Genomic DNA, 18296 nt, shown 5'->3' with positions numbered 1-18296 from the left:
ACCCCTACCATAGAATCCTTTTTAAACTTAACTTTATCATTCAAATCATCATTGATTGAATATTGTTTAACATCCCTCTTGAGAATATTTCACTCATATGGAGACGTCACCACTGCCGGTGAAGGGCTGCAAAATTTCAGCCCATGCTCGGGGCTTACGGCCTATGAGCAGGGAGGAGATCTTTATCATGCCACACCTGCTGCGACACGGGACCTCGGTTATTTTATTCAAAAGTTGCAATAGTGAAAAATGAGTTAATCAGGTTTACTATATCAATGTACTTGCAACTTTTAAATAGAAATTGTGATCAGAACATTTTTTTGGAGTACTTTTAAAATAAAGTTTTAAGAAAAAAATTCTTACTTTATTTTCCAACTGAACTACCCTAATTTTGACTTAAGTGTTAGCAGAAACACAATCATTGCAGAAACACCTGAGTTAGCAGAAACACAATTCAGACATGTGGGCTGGTGACCTTGATCTATGGCCCTAAAAACCTTTAGGGGTTATTCTGTTACAACAGAGACTGAGAATTTCCAGTGCTAAAGCTCAAACAGTACAGTGTATTTATAAATTACCCAGATACCATTTCTAGCTTTATATGTGAACAGGTGAGTTTGACATTTGTGTCTAAATTGAGTTTTTCTAGTGATAGGAATTCTTCAAGAGAAGTTTCCTGGCTATAAAGTTTCAATGGTATTTGAGGTATCAAAAACACCTCTTATTATGTATAGGAACCTTAAAAACAATACGGTCATCCTTAAATCATGGGACCTTTACATTCTACTTTTGAAGTTCCGATGCTAAAACTCGAATGGTAGTTTGAGATATGTAGGTGTTTCAGATGGTAGCTGCCAGTGTCCTGATTAATAAGAACGAGTGGGGGAACAGCAACTTCAAATTTCATAAATAAACCACATCCAAATGGGGGCCGGTGGAATACATTCAAAATACCTTTTTCATTCATGGGTATTTCTAACTATTTAGTATATATACGGATGAAGAAATTTAAGAAAAGGGGTTCAATTCTTTTTTAGAGTCACCTGGTATGAAATAAAACCATAAACTATCACTAAAATACCCATGATTCACCGATCTGCCTCATCTTGGATGTGAAATCTTAGAATAATGTGGCCACACAGTCTCCCAGTAAGGAATGTTCCACCCCCCCTCACCTTGTCTGGCACAGGAAATGACAAATTACGCCAGGTATATGTGAAACCTCCCCCCCCCCGAGACTAGGTTTCAACACTTTGTTTTCGTAATAAAAGCAACTTAAATGTCATCAAAGAAGAGATTGTGTTTGAATAACAAAGCACACAGTATAATTACATGTAAAATATGATGAGAGATGGATCGAGAAGTCACCAAGCAGTGTCAATGTGGGGCAGGAAGAATGACTAGTGGAGCTATAACCCCTCCCCCCACAAAAAAGGGAAACAAAGCGGGGCCTGTTTGCTTAGGTTCTATGGTGACTTACAAGACTCCGCACATGTCTGGGTGTAAATATGCAGATTATTGTTATACATAGCCAGAATTTCCCCTACTATAATGCAGTCTCCATAACAAAAGGTTCATATATAAATCTATGTCATTATGTTCCTTTGACACTAATGTATAACTTTACAACATGGATATTACACAATGAATCTGGCGACCCCTCAACAGAAGAGCTTGATCCTGTGCACTCTTTAAATACACCATATAAAAACAAAAATAATTCAGTTCAATAATCCCCCAAAACAGAAGTTCACTAAAACACTTTAGAAAGAAAAAATAAAACAAAAGCATTGTGGGCTTACCTGTCGACATGCCCGCTGTTTTTACAAATTAACAAAGCAGACTGCTTAAGTTAAAAGAAGTCCACACCAGAGTGGGTCTCGTCTTATCACACCAAACATCAGTTTTTAAAAGAAACTTGATCAAAAGCAAAAAATCACATGTCATGTATAAACATTTCTGTCCAAGTGTCGATCTGATCGCACAATTTACACCTGTTTATGAAAGCCATATTTCAGAGAGCAGAAAAAGGGCACGTAAAAATTCTAATGACTTGGAGAAACGCAGGTTGAACGATTTCCGGTATCTGGATAATGTTTGCTAAACAAACAATCTTTTATCCCTTTCTGAAAAGAGAAACTAAATCCATTAAAATTGAACACAAGAGCTACATAGACTGGCTTCTTTGGATGCGTTCTATCTAGAGCTTGTTCAATTGCCAACACATTTACATATATGCATGAATATCAAAATCTTTAATTTTTTGTTATTCAGTCTAGAGATGCAGTGTTAAATGATGAATTATCATCTATTTGTCTGGTAAATACATAATGTACATAGGCATTTAAAGACTCTTATCAGTTCTAAATTTAACTCCAGTGAAAATTCCGGTCTTTCACTTACCTAATACCTCAATACCTCTACAACCGACATTCTATTTACTTAAATTTAAACTGTGGGCAATTCATTAGTTCGGTAAAGAATCGAAAACCCCTCTCTTTGACATGTTTATGGTTCAGAGAAATTTCGAATTGATAAGGGGGGAGGGGGGTCCAAATTCCAAAACCTTGCTGCCAGTCAAAATATAGAGACCGATATTTTTGCAGTTGAATTTTCTCTCTCCAAAATCATGCTGTAATGTTATGTTGACAAAACAAATACCATTAAGAACATCCTATAACACTTTCTACAACAAAATCAACATTGTAACCCTCCATTTAACTTAAGTACTGGGTTAAGCTAACCCAAAACAGTTTAAACCAAATCGCCAAGACCTACATGTAAATCTTTGGTCATAGCGGACCTGTAAATGAAAGTACTTTGTGAACACATTAGATATTTCCTTTAAAAATCACGTACAATTCACATTATAAGATACTTATAAAACTGCCTCCAACAAAGTTAGATCTGACAGACTACCAATTTGGGAAGAATTTGTGTAGAAATTAAAAGCTTATCTTCAATTAACAGTAAAACCACATTTAACAATGTATGTACTAAATGCTTCCAATCTTTATCAAAGAATACTTTTCAAACTGTACTATTTTTGAAAGTTCCAATTTATTCCACCTCTACACCACATGACCTATATTTTACACAAATGTCCATGCTTTTGTTTTCACAATCAGGTTTATTGAGATTTAATTGGGTTGTGTTCAAGATCGTAGTGGCTCCATTGTACTAAGATAGTGCTACAAAGTTGAACGAATATCTAAGCTAGTCCTACGGAAGTCAACAGACCTAGATATCTAGCATAGCAGTTAGGTTAGCTAGCTGCTACGATCTTGAACACAGCTCTGAGCTATAGTTATACCCCTTGTCTAATAAAGTTTTGCTGGTTCAACCCAATACTTTTACAGTAATTGAACCCTCAACCCTCATTGGCCATTACCTGACCAACATTTACCATTGAAAGCTTCATCTAGTCCAATTATTCACTTGTGATCTGTTACAAGTGTCAAACTGATTAAACGCATGTTCAATTCCATCTGTCAGCACATTCATCTACATGTATAAGAGTTATGGTCCTTGAACTTGGAAATTCAATAAAAAAGATATATCAATAATAATTTAAGAAATGGTTGATTATAAACAGTTGTCCATGAATGTTTTAGTAGATAAAGACCCCCGTATTATGTCCTACCAATCTCCGTGTCAGATCCATGACATTCAATCCTGCAGCTCGAAAACTAAAACACATTAAACTTGTTGTTTAAATGGATGAGTTTTTGAATCTCTTAAAAAACCAAACAACAGCCTTTGTTCTTGAGCAATAACAGTAAATTATCTGTGATCAATGCTATCTGTCTATCATTATATGCACCTCATAACCTGGTCTCTGCATAGTCAACAGTTTCTTGCTAAATTAAGTTTTTACAAAAACTGTCTTAAGTGCATCTTAATTTTCCATTTTATAGAAAAACATACTAGTAAGATTAAAGGCCTGAATTGACCATCTAAACAAAGGGACGCACAATGAGGTAACCCCAAAACCACTCCTGTGTAAATACAAGACTCTGCCTGTCTCGGTATAAAAATTACGAGCATAATATATCTGGCAGACGTTCTACTGTTTCCCTTAAAGTAAACAGACTTATACTAATCCAATCAAGCTAGTGTAAGATTGAGACAATGGACACAACTTTTAAAAATTTGGACCCATACACTTACAGTACTACGTTAATTTCCTTAGCCAGACGAAGCAAACCAATATTGCCTCAGCAGATTTTAAACGAAACTTTAGTTTAATCTTCTCCCATACATAGATTTGTTGCCAGAACATTTTGGAATCAAGTTTCTCATATTTCTATCATAAAATGTAGATAAAAGTCAGACCAAAATTCAAATGTCAAAATTATTAAGGATTTGTGTCTCAAATATTGTCAACATGAGCTGATAATTTTCTTTGAAGTACCCAACACGGGGATGGAGTTCATGCACAGACAATATCCTGTAAGTCGGTGATCGGAGGTCTTTCACATAATCACGACATATTCGTTGGTTCGAAGCAATGGTCCTATCTACCATGTCGTTCGTAATCTTCAAACATACCACAACTTCTCAGCATTGCCATTGTTGGCATTGTAAAGTGAAAGGAGGCGTAAAGTGGAAACCCTCCACATAACAATGGTCCACCCTCTCTTCGTGTGTACCCACTTGTGTTCTGACAAAAATCTTATCGACATACAACTCTAGAACTCGTGTGTCATTTTCTGATCCACCCCACAATCCGCAGATGGAACATTCTTGCACCACTGTGTCACTGGGGCAGAGAAAACAAGGCTTCTCTCCATAAAAAACAAAACCCAGCACTCCTTATCAGTCATCTGGTTCTAACAATAGGGTTGTATCAGAGCTCTCAATACATGGTGAATGCCTTTGAAGTCATGAGAAGCCAGTGTATGTAATCCTATACATCTTTCAATCTACCTTAGAATTTATGCATGTAAGTATCTGGTGACAATAAGAGCACCTGGGACCCCTGTCTTTGTGCATCCTAAAGGATTTACACGTCTGCAAATCATTACTGCACTCATCTGACTTATTTCTAATATTAAAATAAATGCAACTCACTGAAACTTTAAGGTTAAAAATCAATCAAGAAGATTATAAATTTGACTTTCTTCTTACAAAAAAATCTCTTGCAATATCAAAGATAAAAGAAATCAATGAATCACAATAATTAATCACATACAGATTGAAATTTTATCAACCCTTGCCAAAGTAAGGATGACAGCAAGATATAAAATTATGACTTATGACTTGCTCCAAAGGTATTAAATTTCATTTTAGGTGTAAAACCTTGGGAAAACAAAATATTAATTTCATTTCATATAAAGAATTTCTGGGATGGTGACAGACACATACTAAACCCCAAAAAGACCTAGGCATGCAGAAAAGTTAGCAGAAATGATTATATATGACACCATATGAAAATGCAAACATAAATTTTTTTTTTACGACATTATTGGTATGTGTCAGGTTAAATTTAAAATGCAGTATTACTGGATTTGACTGCCGTCTGCTTGTCTACTAACAGTTGGTCACGTCCCCAAATTGTCTGATAGCTTTTAAGTTAACTTTTACTACTGTGTCATAGCAAATAATACTGCATACTCCAAGGACAAAACCTGCATTGCTGAAGACCCCATACAAGCTTTGAAGCTGACCTGAATAAAGGTAATCGGCAGGTGCCCCTCTTTGTAACAGTTTAACAACTTTGTATTACAAAACAAAATCAAAGCTGATAACATATCTACTTAGGAAGATTAAATCAGAGACCCCATGTTTTGTTCCAATCCACTGATTCTAGCATTTTTTTTTACTATCTGGCTTTCCAAGAGCATGACTCTCCTGGACCCCTATGCAAAATAAATCCCCATATTCTCATCCAAAATCTTAATTCCAATGTGTTATACAACTATAAATGTTCCAATTATCAAACATAATGAGATTCCATCTACCTGTGTAACATCTTCATTCAATCTGCTAATGAACTGGTCAAGACTCCATTCAAGGCAAAAGCTCAGCAAGTATGGACTTTATACCAGGTCCCCGACATACCCACCTATAAATCTCTGCCCTTTTGTTGTGGCTGTGTGAAGCCCCTGACATTAATTCCCCTAGTAATAATGACCCTGGACACATTATATCCAACAGACAAATTAAAATCGTTTTCCCTTATTTGACATATCAGTGATAGGATGACACTTGGTTTTTGCCCGACTGTTTACCACCGCGTGACAACTATAAGCCTGCAATATGACAGGTCCCCAGATAAAGTCATGCTGGCAATCAGAACCCCCCTTTTATTTTAAATCAGTACTTGCCTCATTACTTTGTTATTTTCCTTAGATTTTTGGAATTTAGGCCTGAAATTTATGTTAGATAATCCCCTTAAAGTATTCCTCTGGAACGCAGCCCAGTGTTAATTCAGCTCTATCACCTGGGATAAAATTGCGAGACCCACCTGAGCTTTCTGTCCAGGTGTTTGATCAGCAACTACAATCCCAGAGAGACAAAATTCACATCAAAGTTGCCACTATTGCATAAACAATCTTGTTCCCTCATCATCCTAGTATACACATACACATATATCCCAGGACTGAGGAAAAACTCACAATAGCTTCGTCACTCCTCCCCTCCGTACAGCCAGGTATTAAAGGTATACCAAAAACTTCATTCATTCTTTGCTATATGTTTTGATCCTCTGCGACCTTTAATTCAAGAGGTACCAATGGGGTTCTGATTAAAAAGTGAACTCCGTCCTGAAGGAAATCAGGTTCTATTGTGTTAGATGCAATCCCCAGCAGTACATCTATCAGACTGAAATTATCAGGGCCTGCACGACCATGAAAACTAGGTCTATCCACGCATATAATTATTTATAATCACATGCATATGTGCATATTTAATAAATGTACACATATTTATCTTTTTGTTTTTATTGCAAACATGCAAATCAGTGCTTTTTTTTCTCAATGGGATATTGATAATTATATCTTTGTGTAATTATTAATTCTAGAGACGTTCAAGACAACCACATTGATACGGTTATTACCAGCTTTCTTCTTTACTGGAAACTTGACATACTTATCCACGTCTATATCAAGAAAATATATCTGTAAATTTTGAAATATATATACATGTACTATGAAAATTACAAACTTTAATTTGAAAAAATCTACAGAATTTTCTACTTCAGATTCAATTGACACACAAATCTAACTTCCTTTTACAATTTTAGAAAGTGCACTATTCATCTAATTGATTGTTTGAAATTAACATCTGAAAAACAAATCCCCCCCCCCTTCATTAAATGTCCTAAATACCATACATTCATCATTTATATTTATCAACGGAGAGAGAAAAAAACACTTTTTTAATCCCTGTTCTTGGCAAAAAGAAAATATTAACATAGCACATTCCTGACCACATATATCTTGTATACCTTCGAGTTTGTAAATACACATGCATTATTTTTAAAACAAATAATTATCTATCCATGCAGTAAGCAAACATTCAGCTGAGAGTGAAATTTTTAATGAAAATATTTTGAAGTTGCCTGGCATGTATTGACAGACTGTGTCAATCTAAAACGAGAGCAAACACCTCACAGCTAGCAGACTGTTCTTCAACGATTCTCAAGTTCTCATTCATTCTAAAGTTCTCATTCATTCCGGCAATGTAATAAATCCTAATGGATGAGTTTGCAACCATTGGGGGTGGGGTAGTAAGGGAACTTAAACTCCACCGAGACACAGAGAATCAAGCAGCTGCTTTAGCCGCATCATACGAGGTTTAATAAACGTAGAATAATAAAATAAGTTGATTTGAATATATTTTATTTAAGGATGTTTCTGCCAATTTTTTTCTAAATCTTCTCGATATGTAGAGTTCTTGTATGATTTTCTTCTAAGGATGCAAGGGAATCTGAACTATCAGGAAAAATGATGACGTATTGAGAAAGGTTGCGTATGACCTTAATTGTGATCAGTCATGCAATTTTTTTTTAACTTAAGGTATTCCATGTATAATGAAAGGATAATGAACAGTTTTGAAGGATTTAGATCAACATAAATGTTCATTGTTGAATAATGATGAAAGTGAAGCAGATGAAATTCACATGACTGGTAAATGATTAGAAGCTGACGTTTTTGCACTTAAGACTTTTTGGAAGAGTTGTCTGCCCTTTGTAAAATCAAGAAAAATCTAGTTTTCTAAAAATGTGTGTGGTCAATGATTAATTTTATTTCATATTTTCACTAAGAGAAAGTGTTTGTAACTTTCTACCAAGAGATTTGTGTGAAAATATAATTTCTTTTTAAAATATTGTAATAAAACATGCTTTTCCCATATACTTCAATGTTAAATCCTAGGTGAAATAAATCAAGCAGTAAACAAAATTTTGAAAATTCCTACGGTGGATTATTTTTATTTGATGAACCCTCAAAATGATACCATGATTACAAAAATTCCACCATCCATTTATTAGATATGAAATATGGTCATTACACATTGAATACCTTAAAACACCCTCTTCCTAAAATAAAGCGATCAAGGAAACGAACACAACAGATGAAAATACCCAATTAAAAGGCCATGCAAAAAACAAATTTCAATTAAACTGCGCCTGTACGCACCAACAGTATGATTTTCTTACTTCAGTCAAATTAAAGCAGACAGTTCCTGAAAACTTTTCACACGTTTCCTCATTGTGTTTTATACTCCTCGACTTAATAGGACCTGCTTAGTACAACATCACAGTCAGATTCATTGAATATGTCACACTCGGGGAATTCTAACTCGCGGGTATTTGTGGAGGAATTTGGAGGAAATCAGGCCAGATTTGCACTTGCATAAAATAAAGGTTTGACAGTTTCTGCATTCCGCAGTTAACACTCCATAAATGAACAATAATGATCTTCTACTAGGATATCACACTACCTATTGTCTGAACACCAAATGAACTCAGCACCCTCTACATCAAGTACAGGTCCAGAGAGGAATTCAAATCCCCCCCCCCCCCCTCCCCGGTCAAAAAATACATTACGATCTATATCCACCCCCCACCCCTGCCGTCAAAACGACACAGCCTATTTTCATGCAGCTTCTTAATGGTAGACCATTTGTATCAATAGGATATCTTAATTAACTTTTATGAATAAATTACAAGAAGTGGAACCAACACATACACACCTCACAAAAATTTCTGGATCCATGCATGTATATATAAACTAAAAACAACGCGTGTCTGTGAAACACTATATATTATGCCAACTGCATCCAAGACCTTGACAAATGCCCTCAGAAGGTTTTGAAAGTTGTAAATTCCTATAAATTGCCTGTTAGCTCAGTAGATGAAGCTGCTGACCCGGTTGATTACGGTTTTGATTTTTTTGTCCAGAAAACTTTGCACTGAAATAGTAATTTTTTCTCTAATTTAAGTAAAATTTTAAGGGCGAAATCAAAAGATCAATGTCAGATAAAAATCTAAATTCAAATAGCTATGGGGGGGGGGGGGGGGGGGGGGTAAAAAGTCCCGTAAGTGTCTGTCATCCGACATCAATTACAATCATAATCAATAGAAAAGGTATACAGAGTGTTATTTATATTCGTATGTTTTTACTTAATTTAATCCACTAGTTTCAACATTCATCATATCAAAGTTACTAATCGCAAAACATTATGATATATATACATATATACTCGTATAGTCTTTTTCATATATAACAATTTTCTACACTGTTAAATATCTAAGTACAGAGCTATAAGAAGGGGAAAAAATAAAATAGAAATAAAATATACATTCAAACGGAGCATAGCTTTACCATCATCAACAAAAGATACACACGTACCTTCAAAAAATTTGTCAATCAAAAACTTTCTCCGTAAATTCCTCTGGGACATTATAGTGTTACGCCTAGCAGCCAGTGATATATAGCAAATATATTCCCCACACTAAAAATTCAACTTCACAATCCAAGATGTTGAAACCTTTATAATGAAACACAAAGATTTTACAAGTTTTCTGACATCTTGATCATTGAAAAAGTCTGTCAGCAGCAAGCTAATTAACAAACTCTCTACCCCAATCCAAATATCAAAGGAAAAATGTGCCCTCCCCTTCTGGAAATTATATAAAATCTGTTATTTGCATAATGTCAAAGACTTCGCACTGTCTTATGATCAAGCACAGACTGTTTAAAGCAAACAAGCACAAAAGTATCAAAGCCAAAGATGAACTACAATAAATTATAGTTATTAGGAAGATAATATAAGAGCATGCTCCACTTACATCAGGACAGAATAAGGATTAACATGATTATCATGTTTACATTCACAAAGACCAGAAACTTGTTTGCCTTGTGGCCACAAATGACTCAGTCATGAAAATTGATGTTCTAACGAAGACAGTACAACAATTCATTAACCCCCTGCAATCTCAAATGTCCTGATAAAGACCTCCTGATTCATCATCTTCATAGATAAATCTCAACTTCATTTCAGCTTTTTAGTATAATTCACCCCCCCCCCCCTCCAATAATATAGCTATATACTCTAATACCAACCTTATTTTCTCATCTTACTAAGACATTACATATTATGACACACAGAAATTAAACTCAATGACAAGGGAAGCAACTCCTCTAGAACTGCTGTGAAAATTCAGGCCAACCTAAGGTCACTGCCACCCATACATAATTCACTGCCAATTGCGTATCTAATGAGCTAGAGACTGGGTTATAATTACCCCTAATGATGCCACACACTGGTCACTGCATTCCAGCCCTAGCCACACACTGGTCAGCCAGATGGCCAGACTCAAACTAAGATAACAGCGTGATGATCCATCTGTCACATAAGTCCTCCCTCTGATCTCTGATCTCCCACTAAGCAGGGAATCAGATAAGCTGTTTTATACAGCTAACACAAGTCACAGTCATCAAACTTTCTATTGTTCATTCCACGGGTTCAATTAAGAACACTCTATCACTATCAATTAATCTACTGTAAGAGGAATCTCCTCTTCAAAATGCATGCAGTATGCTATAATTTATCTCAAAAATCTTCCACCCAAACCTTTTCTTTAGGAAAGTTGCACTAAGCAACATTCTACAATATAATGGAACAGAAGTCTGACTTACATCAAAGAAATGAGAGGACTGCATCCTGTGTATACCTTCAATGGATTTCCCACTGCTCGGGGGAGCAATGTTTGCATGAAACCTGCAGTATTTTACAACAAAACTGTTGCTGTTGTGTTCAGCCTGATTGTCAGTTTTCACCTCTACAGAAGACCCTGCCACCTACCAACCCCAGTGGCAGGCTTCATCAAACAGTAATTAACCCCTTCACCTCATCTCCTGGGATCAGGAACTGGGGAAGTTTTCAGACAGTTTATCTATATAATATGTGTACCTGTGACTTGATACCTATATGAGTCATGTTATGAACATCCTATTTACAACCTGCTCTATGATGAAAACATTTTATTTATAATTTATTGCTTTCAAGAAAAACTTTTGATTTTCCTATAGCATTTAATGCTTCTACAGCTAGCAGACACGAAAAAGTTCACCATGTATAAACACAGGCCATGCATAGAGTACACACATACCCAGGAAGGAGATTGCGTTTAAAGGTACATGTATAAGCAATCTCAAATTGTGTATAAACCGAAATTAAATTTTTGCAATTTTTTTTTTTTGCTTATGATATACTTACAAAATAGGAAACATTGAACCCATGAATCTCCTAAAGATTTTACAACAAGCTAAAGCCTTTCAACAGCCAATGCAGCCGAACTAATTAATAAAAAAACACTGGTGCCCCTTAACATTATCAGCAGAAGATATAGCACATTGAGAGAGGCTGGAGATTGGTCAGGTTGTAATTGTAGCTCAGTTTTTCTCTCCATTTACTAGATAAGCTGATTGCTGCTGCATGACTACCACTAGATGTATTCTGATCTCTCCTCTTCTTAGGTTTTTTTGGGGGGGGGGGGGTGGGTGGGTTTAAGCTAAGAGTTATATTTTGTTTTGAAGCCATCATTTATCTGCAGTCAGTGCAATATTACATCCAAGGACACCAAGATGCTTTCTGATAAAGAATTAAATAATTTATAATACACAGCTTTCATTCTGTCTGAACATGGCTCACAGTTATCAAGGAACTTTATCAGTTTCGCATTGAATAGCATCCATTATTTAATGGCTGAATGTTTGTTAGATATCAAATATTACATAACTTTCTAACATCTGACAAGGGGTGCATCTCGCCTCTGTTTTGGAAAATTTGAAAGCGAAAGAAGAAAACTTCGTGAGAAACGGAACAATTAAGCCATTGCAGTATCAGTTGAATCAAAACCAGTGACAGTTTCACATAATATTATAATAACTTCCACGAAAAGGTTTGGGGGTGTCCTCATGTGTAGACATCATCAAAGTTAAGAGCTGTGTTCTCAGTAACTCCAATGAAAATAAATCTACTGTACATCACATAAACATGTACAAAGTCTTGATCTGCACTCAACACAATACACTGAGAGTCCCTTAGCTTTCAAAATGAGAAGATTACGAGTCCTCTTTTATATATACAGACTTCAGTTCATGAAAGCTACAATTTGGAAAAAAGCCTTCAAAGAAGGGAACACAAAGAAATTGTAATGAAAGACAATGTTCCTGACAGGGCTTTCAATAATTTTAAAGTGAAGTGGTGAATTTAGCCATTTGAAGACGCTGTTTTGGAGTAATCTCCATGAAGAGGCTGTTTTGGAGAAATTTCCAAGAGTTCATTTCTTGGAGTAATTTAAAATAGTTCATTTTTTGGAGTAATTTCCAATAGTTCATTTTTTGGAGTAATTTCCAATAGTTTATTTTGCAGGTTGTTTTGGAGTAATTTCCAGTAGTTTATTTGCAAATTATGAAAATTGAAGCAGTGAAATCCAGTCATTGAAACTGAAAAATCGCTTTCTGTCACCCCTTATTGAAAACCCTGTCCTGAGCATCGCTAATTGTGGCAAAATTGACCTTAACTTGCATACAAGACCTTGACCTTTAAAGGTCATATAGAACAGAACTCAACCTTTCAGTTCATTATGTAATAAGATAATTATCTTGTAGTTCAAAAGGTAATGATCAAGGTTAAGGTTATACAGACAAAGAAAAGAATCAGGTTGTCTCCGGGATTTACAGAATTATTCAGAACCTTTAAAATGTATCAGCTTCAATAACAGCCATTGCTGAACATGCTGTGCTGTCCTTGACCTACCTTGAAGGAACGCCAAAGGAGTGCAGGAGATTCGGCAGTTTGGCATGGCTTCTTTGATTTTCTTGGCTTCCTTCGGGTGGTTGAATCGGAAATAATTGGATCGACCAAGACAAAGCATACAACCTATAAAAATAAAATAATATGAAGGCAATGATGATTGTTAAAGGACTATATCTGGTAAAGGGTCTTATTTGGCCCACTAAAGTAAATTTCAATTCTTTTAAAGAAAGTTTACTTTAATGACGAGTGAATATATGCACAATTTTTAAATGTGCTGTTTTTAGAACAAGACTCTTTCACGGAGCACATAATGTGCCATTACTTTCATTTGTGTCGTACGTCGATTGCAATAATGCAGATTTAATTTTATATGCGTACAAGGACAACACATGTAGGACCATTGGTATATATTGAAATGAAATATAAGTATATCCTGTACATCTGTTTCATGATTTCAAAATAAAATCATTCATGCTAACAATTTATAAAGGTAAAGACCATGACCATTGGCACTGCTGAATTAAATAGTATCAGTCTGTCTTTGAATAGGGAGAGGGGGGGGGGGGGGCTTCCAGCTGCAATATTTGTAAAATTGATCCTATTTAAAAATGAAATCAAATCTATGTATTTGCATGTAATAAAAAAAAAGTAGTAACTCCAGATTTTATTGTTATTTAATATTTTTGTTTATTTAGAGTACAATGTACATTAGTACTAAGAATCTGTGATACATTTAAAACATAATTAGAATCAACCTCAGTTCATTTGATCCCAGACCATCTGACATCAGTAAATATTTTGTGATCCAGAGAGAAAAATAAATGCCAGGTGTTACAGGTTGTTGTATCTTGTTACCACTGAACAAGGATTTGACCATTTTTGTAAAATGTGTGACACTGACTGAAAGACAATGATTTTTATCTGCCCAAACAGCTCCGCAGTCAACTTAAAAGTAATTCAGGTGTCCACTCTGTTCAGCATTTTTCATAGATTTTCTACATTTTTAAGAAAAAGTGCACATTTTTGTTCCACATGTTCCTTAATTGCTTCAAAGATACCCCCTCTACAAAAATATCCATAGAAGTTAATAATACAAAGATATCCCCTCTACAAAAATATTCATAGAAGTTAATAATACAAAGATACCCCCTCTACAAAAATATCCATAGAAGTTAATATTACAAAGATACTCCCTCTACAAAAATATCCATAGAAGTTAATATTACAAAGATACTCCCTCTACAAAAATATCCATAGAAGTTAATATTCATTTCAAAATAATGAACACGCACTAAAAATTACTTTTTCTATCGAATAATTTGTTTTAAGTTTTCAAGGAGGACAAAATTAAGCCTAATTTACTCACTTTTCGTTCTTTTCATTAAACTTTAATAGTACACCCCACAGTTTATTTTCATAATAACCATGTCATTATAACACAAATTTCTTAGGATACAAATATATACATAAGCTAATTCAGATTCCAAATTTCTCTTTCTCCAGCGGCCATGATATTGGAAGGCTAGGTAACTTGACCACATCCTCCCTAATGTGAACTTTTACTTGTGGAGAGGGAAATCTGTAAGCTTATAGCCTCATGCTCTTTACAACTTTCTCCACGTCATCACAGCTTGTTAACGAGCAGAGAGTAATGAGACAGGAGTTTTACATGCATACAGATGCCCTGAATGCATTGTAAATCATTCTCAGTGCTGTAAGTGACACAAGAAATTCAATCATTCATCCCATTGTAGAAATTTGATTCAGGTTTAAAATTGTTATGATTGAATTTTTTCTGTGGGAGTAATTTGGCAGACTTGTAAGAGTTTGAGGGCATGTTTTATGAGAAACCCAGACAGGCAGCTCACACCTCCATATTTCTGTAATGTCTAAAACTCAGAGGTGTAACTCGGCAATATTAACACACCACTCCTCAAGATTGTGGACCCCAGTAATTCATTAATCCCCTTCCAATTCTTTGAAAATGATTTTCCCCATAGACTCAACTACAGCAAAAACACTTTAAAAATAAAATACACAATACAGATGAATTTGAAAATAAATTTCATTTTTGATAATACATGAGGATATGAACTGTGATGCTTCGCACCATTACACTTCACGAATTGCTATGGCGGATTGAAGCATTGCAGTTCATACCTTCATGTATTTTCAGAAATGAAATTCATGTTTTTCATTTACATTCTACTTTCATTTCTGTCAGAATTCCCAGCCATTCAAAAAGACGTACCATATTTATCAAGCTTCATATGCGCATTTTTCATAACTACAACACATTCATGAGGAAATGGCTATCATTACAACTTGTAAAGATATATCAAAGGCAAAAACACTGAAAATGTAAATATTTGTAATTGTGTATGCGAAAAATCAGCATAGGTACGAAACGTGTAGATGTGGAAAACACGTGCTGCCTCATCATCATCATCATTAAGCAATTATTCATTATCCTTTAATGCCTAGTAGAAAACAAACAAAGAGCTGTGACCTGCAAACTGCACTGATTCACGACGAACAGATACAAGCTCTCATCTTCTGTAATAGTGCAGTCCCGTCCCCCCCCCCCCCCCCCCCCCCACCCATTGAGGGTTCCAACAAACTGTTTGTGCCAGCTAGCTCAGGGCAGGGATTTCTGTGCAATATTTGCTCCAGTAAAAACATGATAGTTTCATCTTAATTAGCAGTAAATGAAGCTGGATGGATTGTACCTCCTCTGAATGTCTCACGGGTGGCTAGCTACGTTCCAACCCCCAACCCCTCATCTCTTTACGCTACACGAATGCTCACATTTTCAAATGCTGACAGGGTCAAAGTGCAAAACTGGTTCAAAATTAAAACTGTACAATAAAAAAAAAAACATCTTATGACATAAAAGTGTGAAAATCTTTCATCCATTTCACCGAATGAAAAACGTAGCTATAAACACTAGACTCTTCTTGCTGGTGTGCCCCCTATGTGCTTTATTGTTAGGAAAAGATTCCACAGGCATGATAGTTCGAGACCTTATGGCCCCATAGCTTTCTCTGATATTATAAGCAAATCTTCTGATGTAGGTGGCACGTGCGGACAATTACCAAATTACAGACACAAGTTTTTTTTAAACAAATCAGCAGCATCTGCCCGGTAGCAGTTGTGGTTTCAATTATCCAAACGGAAGTTGCCTGTCTTTAACTGAGCCATGGCTTAATCTACCTCCAGTCCCCTCATAATGGGCAGCACACTTTGTGTTTTTTTCCGCTGGAGACTGCTGGCTGAGATTTTTACCGCTTGATCCTCTTGCCATTCCTGTGAGGATGAGGAAAGACAAATGCTGCTCATCAATTCTGTTGAGCATATGCTGCTGCACTTCAGGAACAAAATGGTACCATTCACTCAGCTCTATTCACAACTTGATCTCCGTATTTGACCTTGGTGAAAACTATTTGACATTGAAGTTCTATAGAAGTTGTTCCATATGTCATCCACTTACTACAGTGCAGTCATTCACTGAATATTTCAACTGCATGTCATACCTCTATTTTCTTTATGATGAGTAATATACCGAGGAATACACAGCAATCTCTCGGTAACCAAAATTTATTCAGAAACTGAAACGCACTGATTCATTATCTGACACATCTAATGTTCCATAGTTGTGGTTTCTTGTCCTTTAACAGCTAGCCAGAACTAATTATTGCTAGGGTAGTACTCTTGGATGTGTTTACATATGTTAAATTGTCTTTCATAAACAGAGAGGTCAAGGTTGCTTGGTCAGTTTAAAAATGACCATGACTCAGCTAATTCATCCAAAATAATTCACTTAAAAGTAAGAGATGGTCATAGTTTACCACATACAACTTATCAGCTAACAGTGCACCTGCAGTTTGTTCACTAGACAATTTACTAAATGCAAATCAAAGCTCGTTAGTGCAAATGATGATGCATTATCTTATCAACAATTTAGATACTTACAACATTGGCCATCCTGAGAGTTTTTAAAGTTTTTGTTTAAGAATTGATTATGTCAAATAAGTTTCATTTCCACTACCTCCTTCATGAATTATAAATCAGGTGAAAATTATCCATAATCGATAGATTACCTGTTTTAGAAGATAAAGTTTTCTTTGACTTCCTTTTCTCCATAGTATATTAACAGAAGTCGCTTCTCTATCAACAGAGCATAATATTTCCTTGAATTCTCCACAAAAAAACCCAAAAGATTCACTAAACCTGCATCCACATGCAACAGACAATGTTTATACAAAAACCAACGCAATATGTGGATTGTCATCACAAAAACCTTCACGATAACACCATAGGAATATTGAACAGGCGAACTTCATTTTGTAAGCACACACATTCTCACTCTGGAAGAATCCCACTGCCAAAAATACACCTTCTACGAAAAAATTAGCATTGTATCTCAAAATTTATGTAAAAAATATTTGAGACACGAATCGAAAAGAAATGGATCACGGAAAGGAAAGGCATGAAGATGAGAGACAAAGATGGAGGAGAGAGCATGGATGATTACTCCACCCCGTGAACAGACATCTGGTGTAGTGCACTCATTCTTATGTCATACCTTATCCTCCTACAGTTAGTGCATTCTATCAATCTTACTGTTATTATCAATAAGCAGAAGTCACCATGCTTTAAGTCATCCATCAACCCCTCGTCATTTTCTCCAACTGCAGACAACATTGTAAGAATTTACCCAAATGCCAACGTCAATAAACACTAAGACTATCACAATATCGGAATAATCTACCCTAGATATAAAAATACTTCTACTTATCAGGAACAATTCTTCTCAATCTTTACATGCCTCTACAAAGAGTCATCCAATGGGCCAAAACATGAAGATCTGGGATCTCCCGAGAAACAGAATTCAAGACCTGCTCCTCGACAATCTCAATCTGGAGAAAAATTTCTGCACTTCTAAAAATCAGGAAACTTGGTATCATGATCAGTAGCTATGAAGAGAGACTTATCTACCCTGCTAAGCCTCAAAAGATAATCCA

General features: G+C 35.6%; 1 protein-coding gene across 10 annotated transcripts in view; it reads right to left on the bottom strand.

Annotated features, from left to right (window-relative positions):
- LOC125678885 (zinc finger CCCH domain-containing protein 13-like) overlaps positions 1–18296 on the bottom strand; it is an 85268-nt gene that overhangs the window by 30896 nt on the left and 36076 nt on the right. For 5 of the 10 annotated variants that reach the window (XM_048917657.2, XM_048917658.2, XM_056156169.1 and 2 more), the window contains one exon: positions 13273–13395. In XM_048917657.2, the coding sequence (XP_048773614.2) occupies positions 13273–13395 (123 nt within the window). Of the gene's footprint in view, positions 1–1802; positions 2236–13272; positions 13396–17372; positions 17861–18296 lie in introns of those variants that run through there. The other 5 variants (XM_048917666.2, XM_056156170.1, XM_056156171.1 and 2 more) reach the window with 5 other exon arrangements.

Source organism: Ostrea edulis, chromosome 2 (genome assembly GCF_947568905.1).
Source record: "Ostrea edulis chromosome 2, xbOstEdul1.1, whole genome shotgun sequence".
NCBI classification, from domain to species: Eukaryota; Metazoa; Mollusca; class Bivalvia; order Ostreida; family Ostreidae; genus Ostrea; species Ostrea edulis.
The sequence above is the reverse complement of the archived record's forward strand: the minus strand, read 5'-3'. Positions and strand labels throughout refer to the sequence as shown.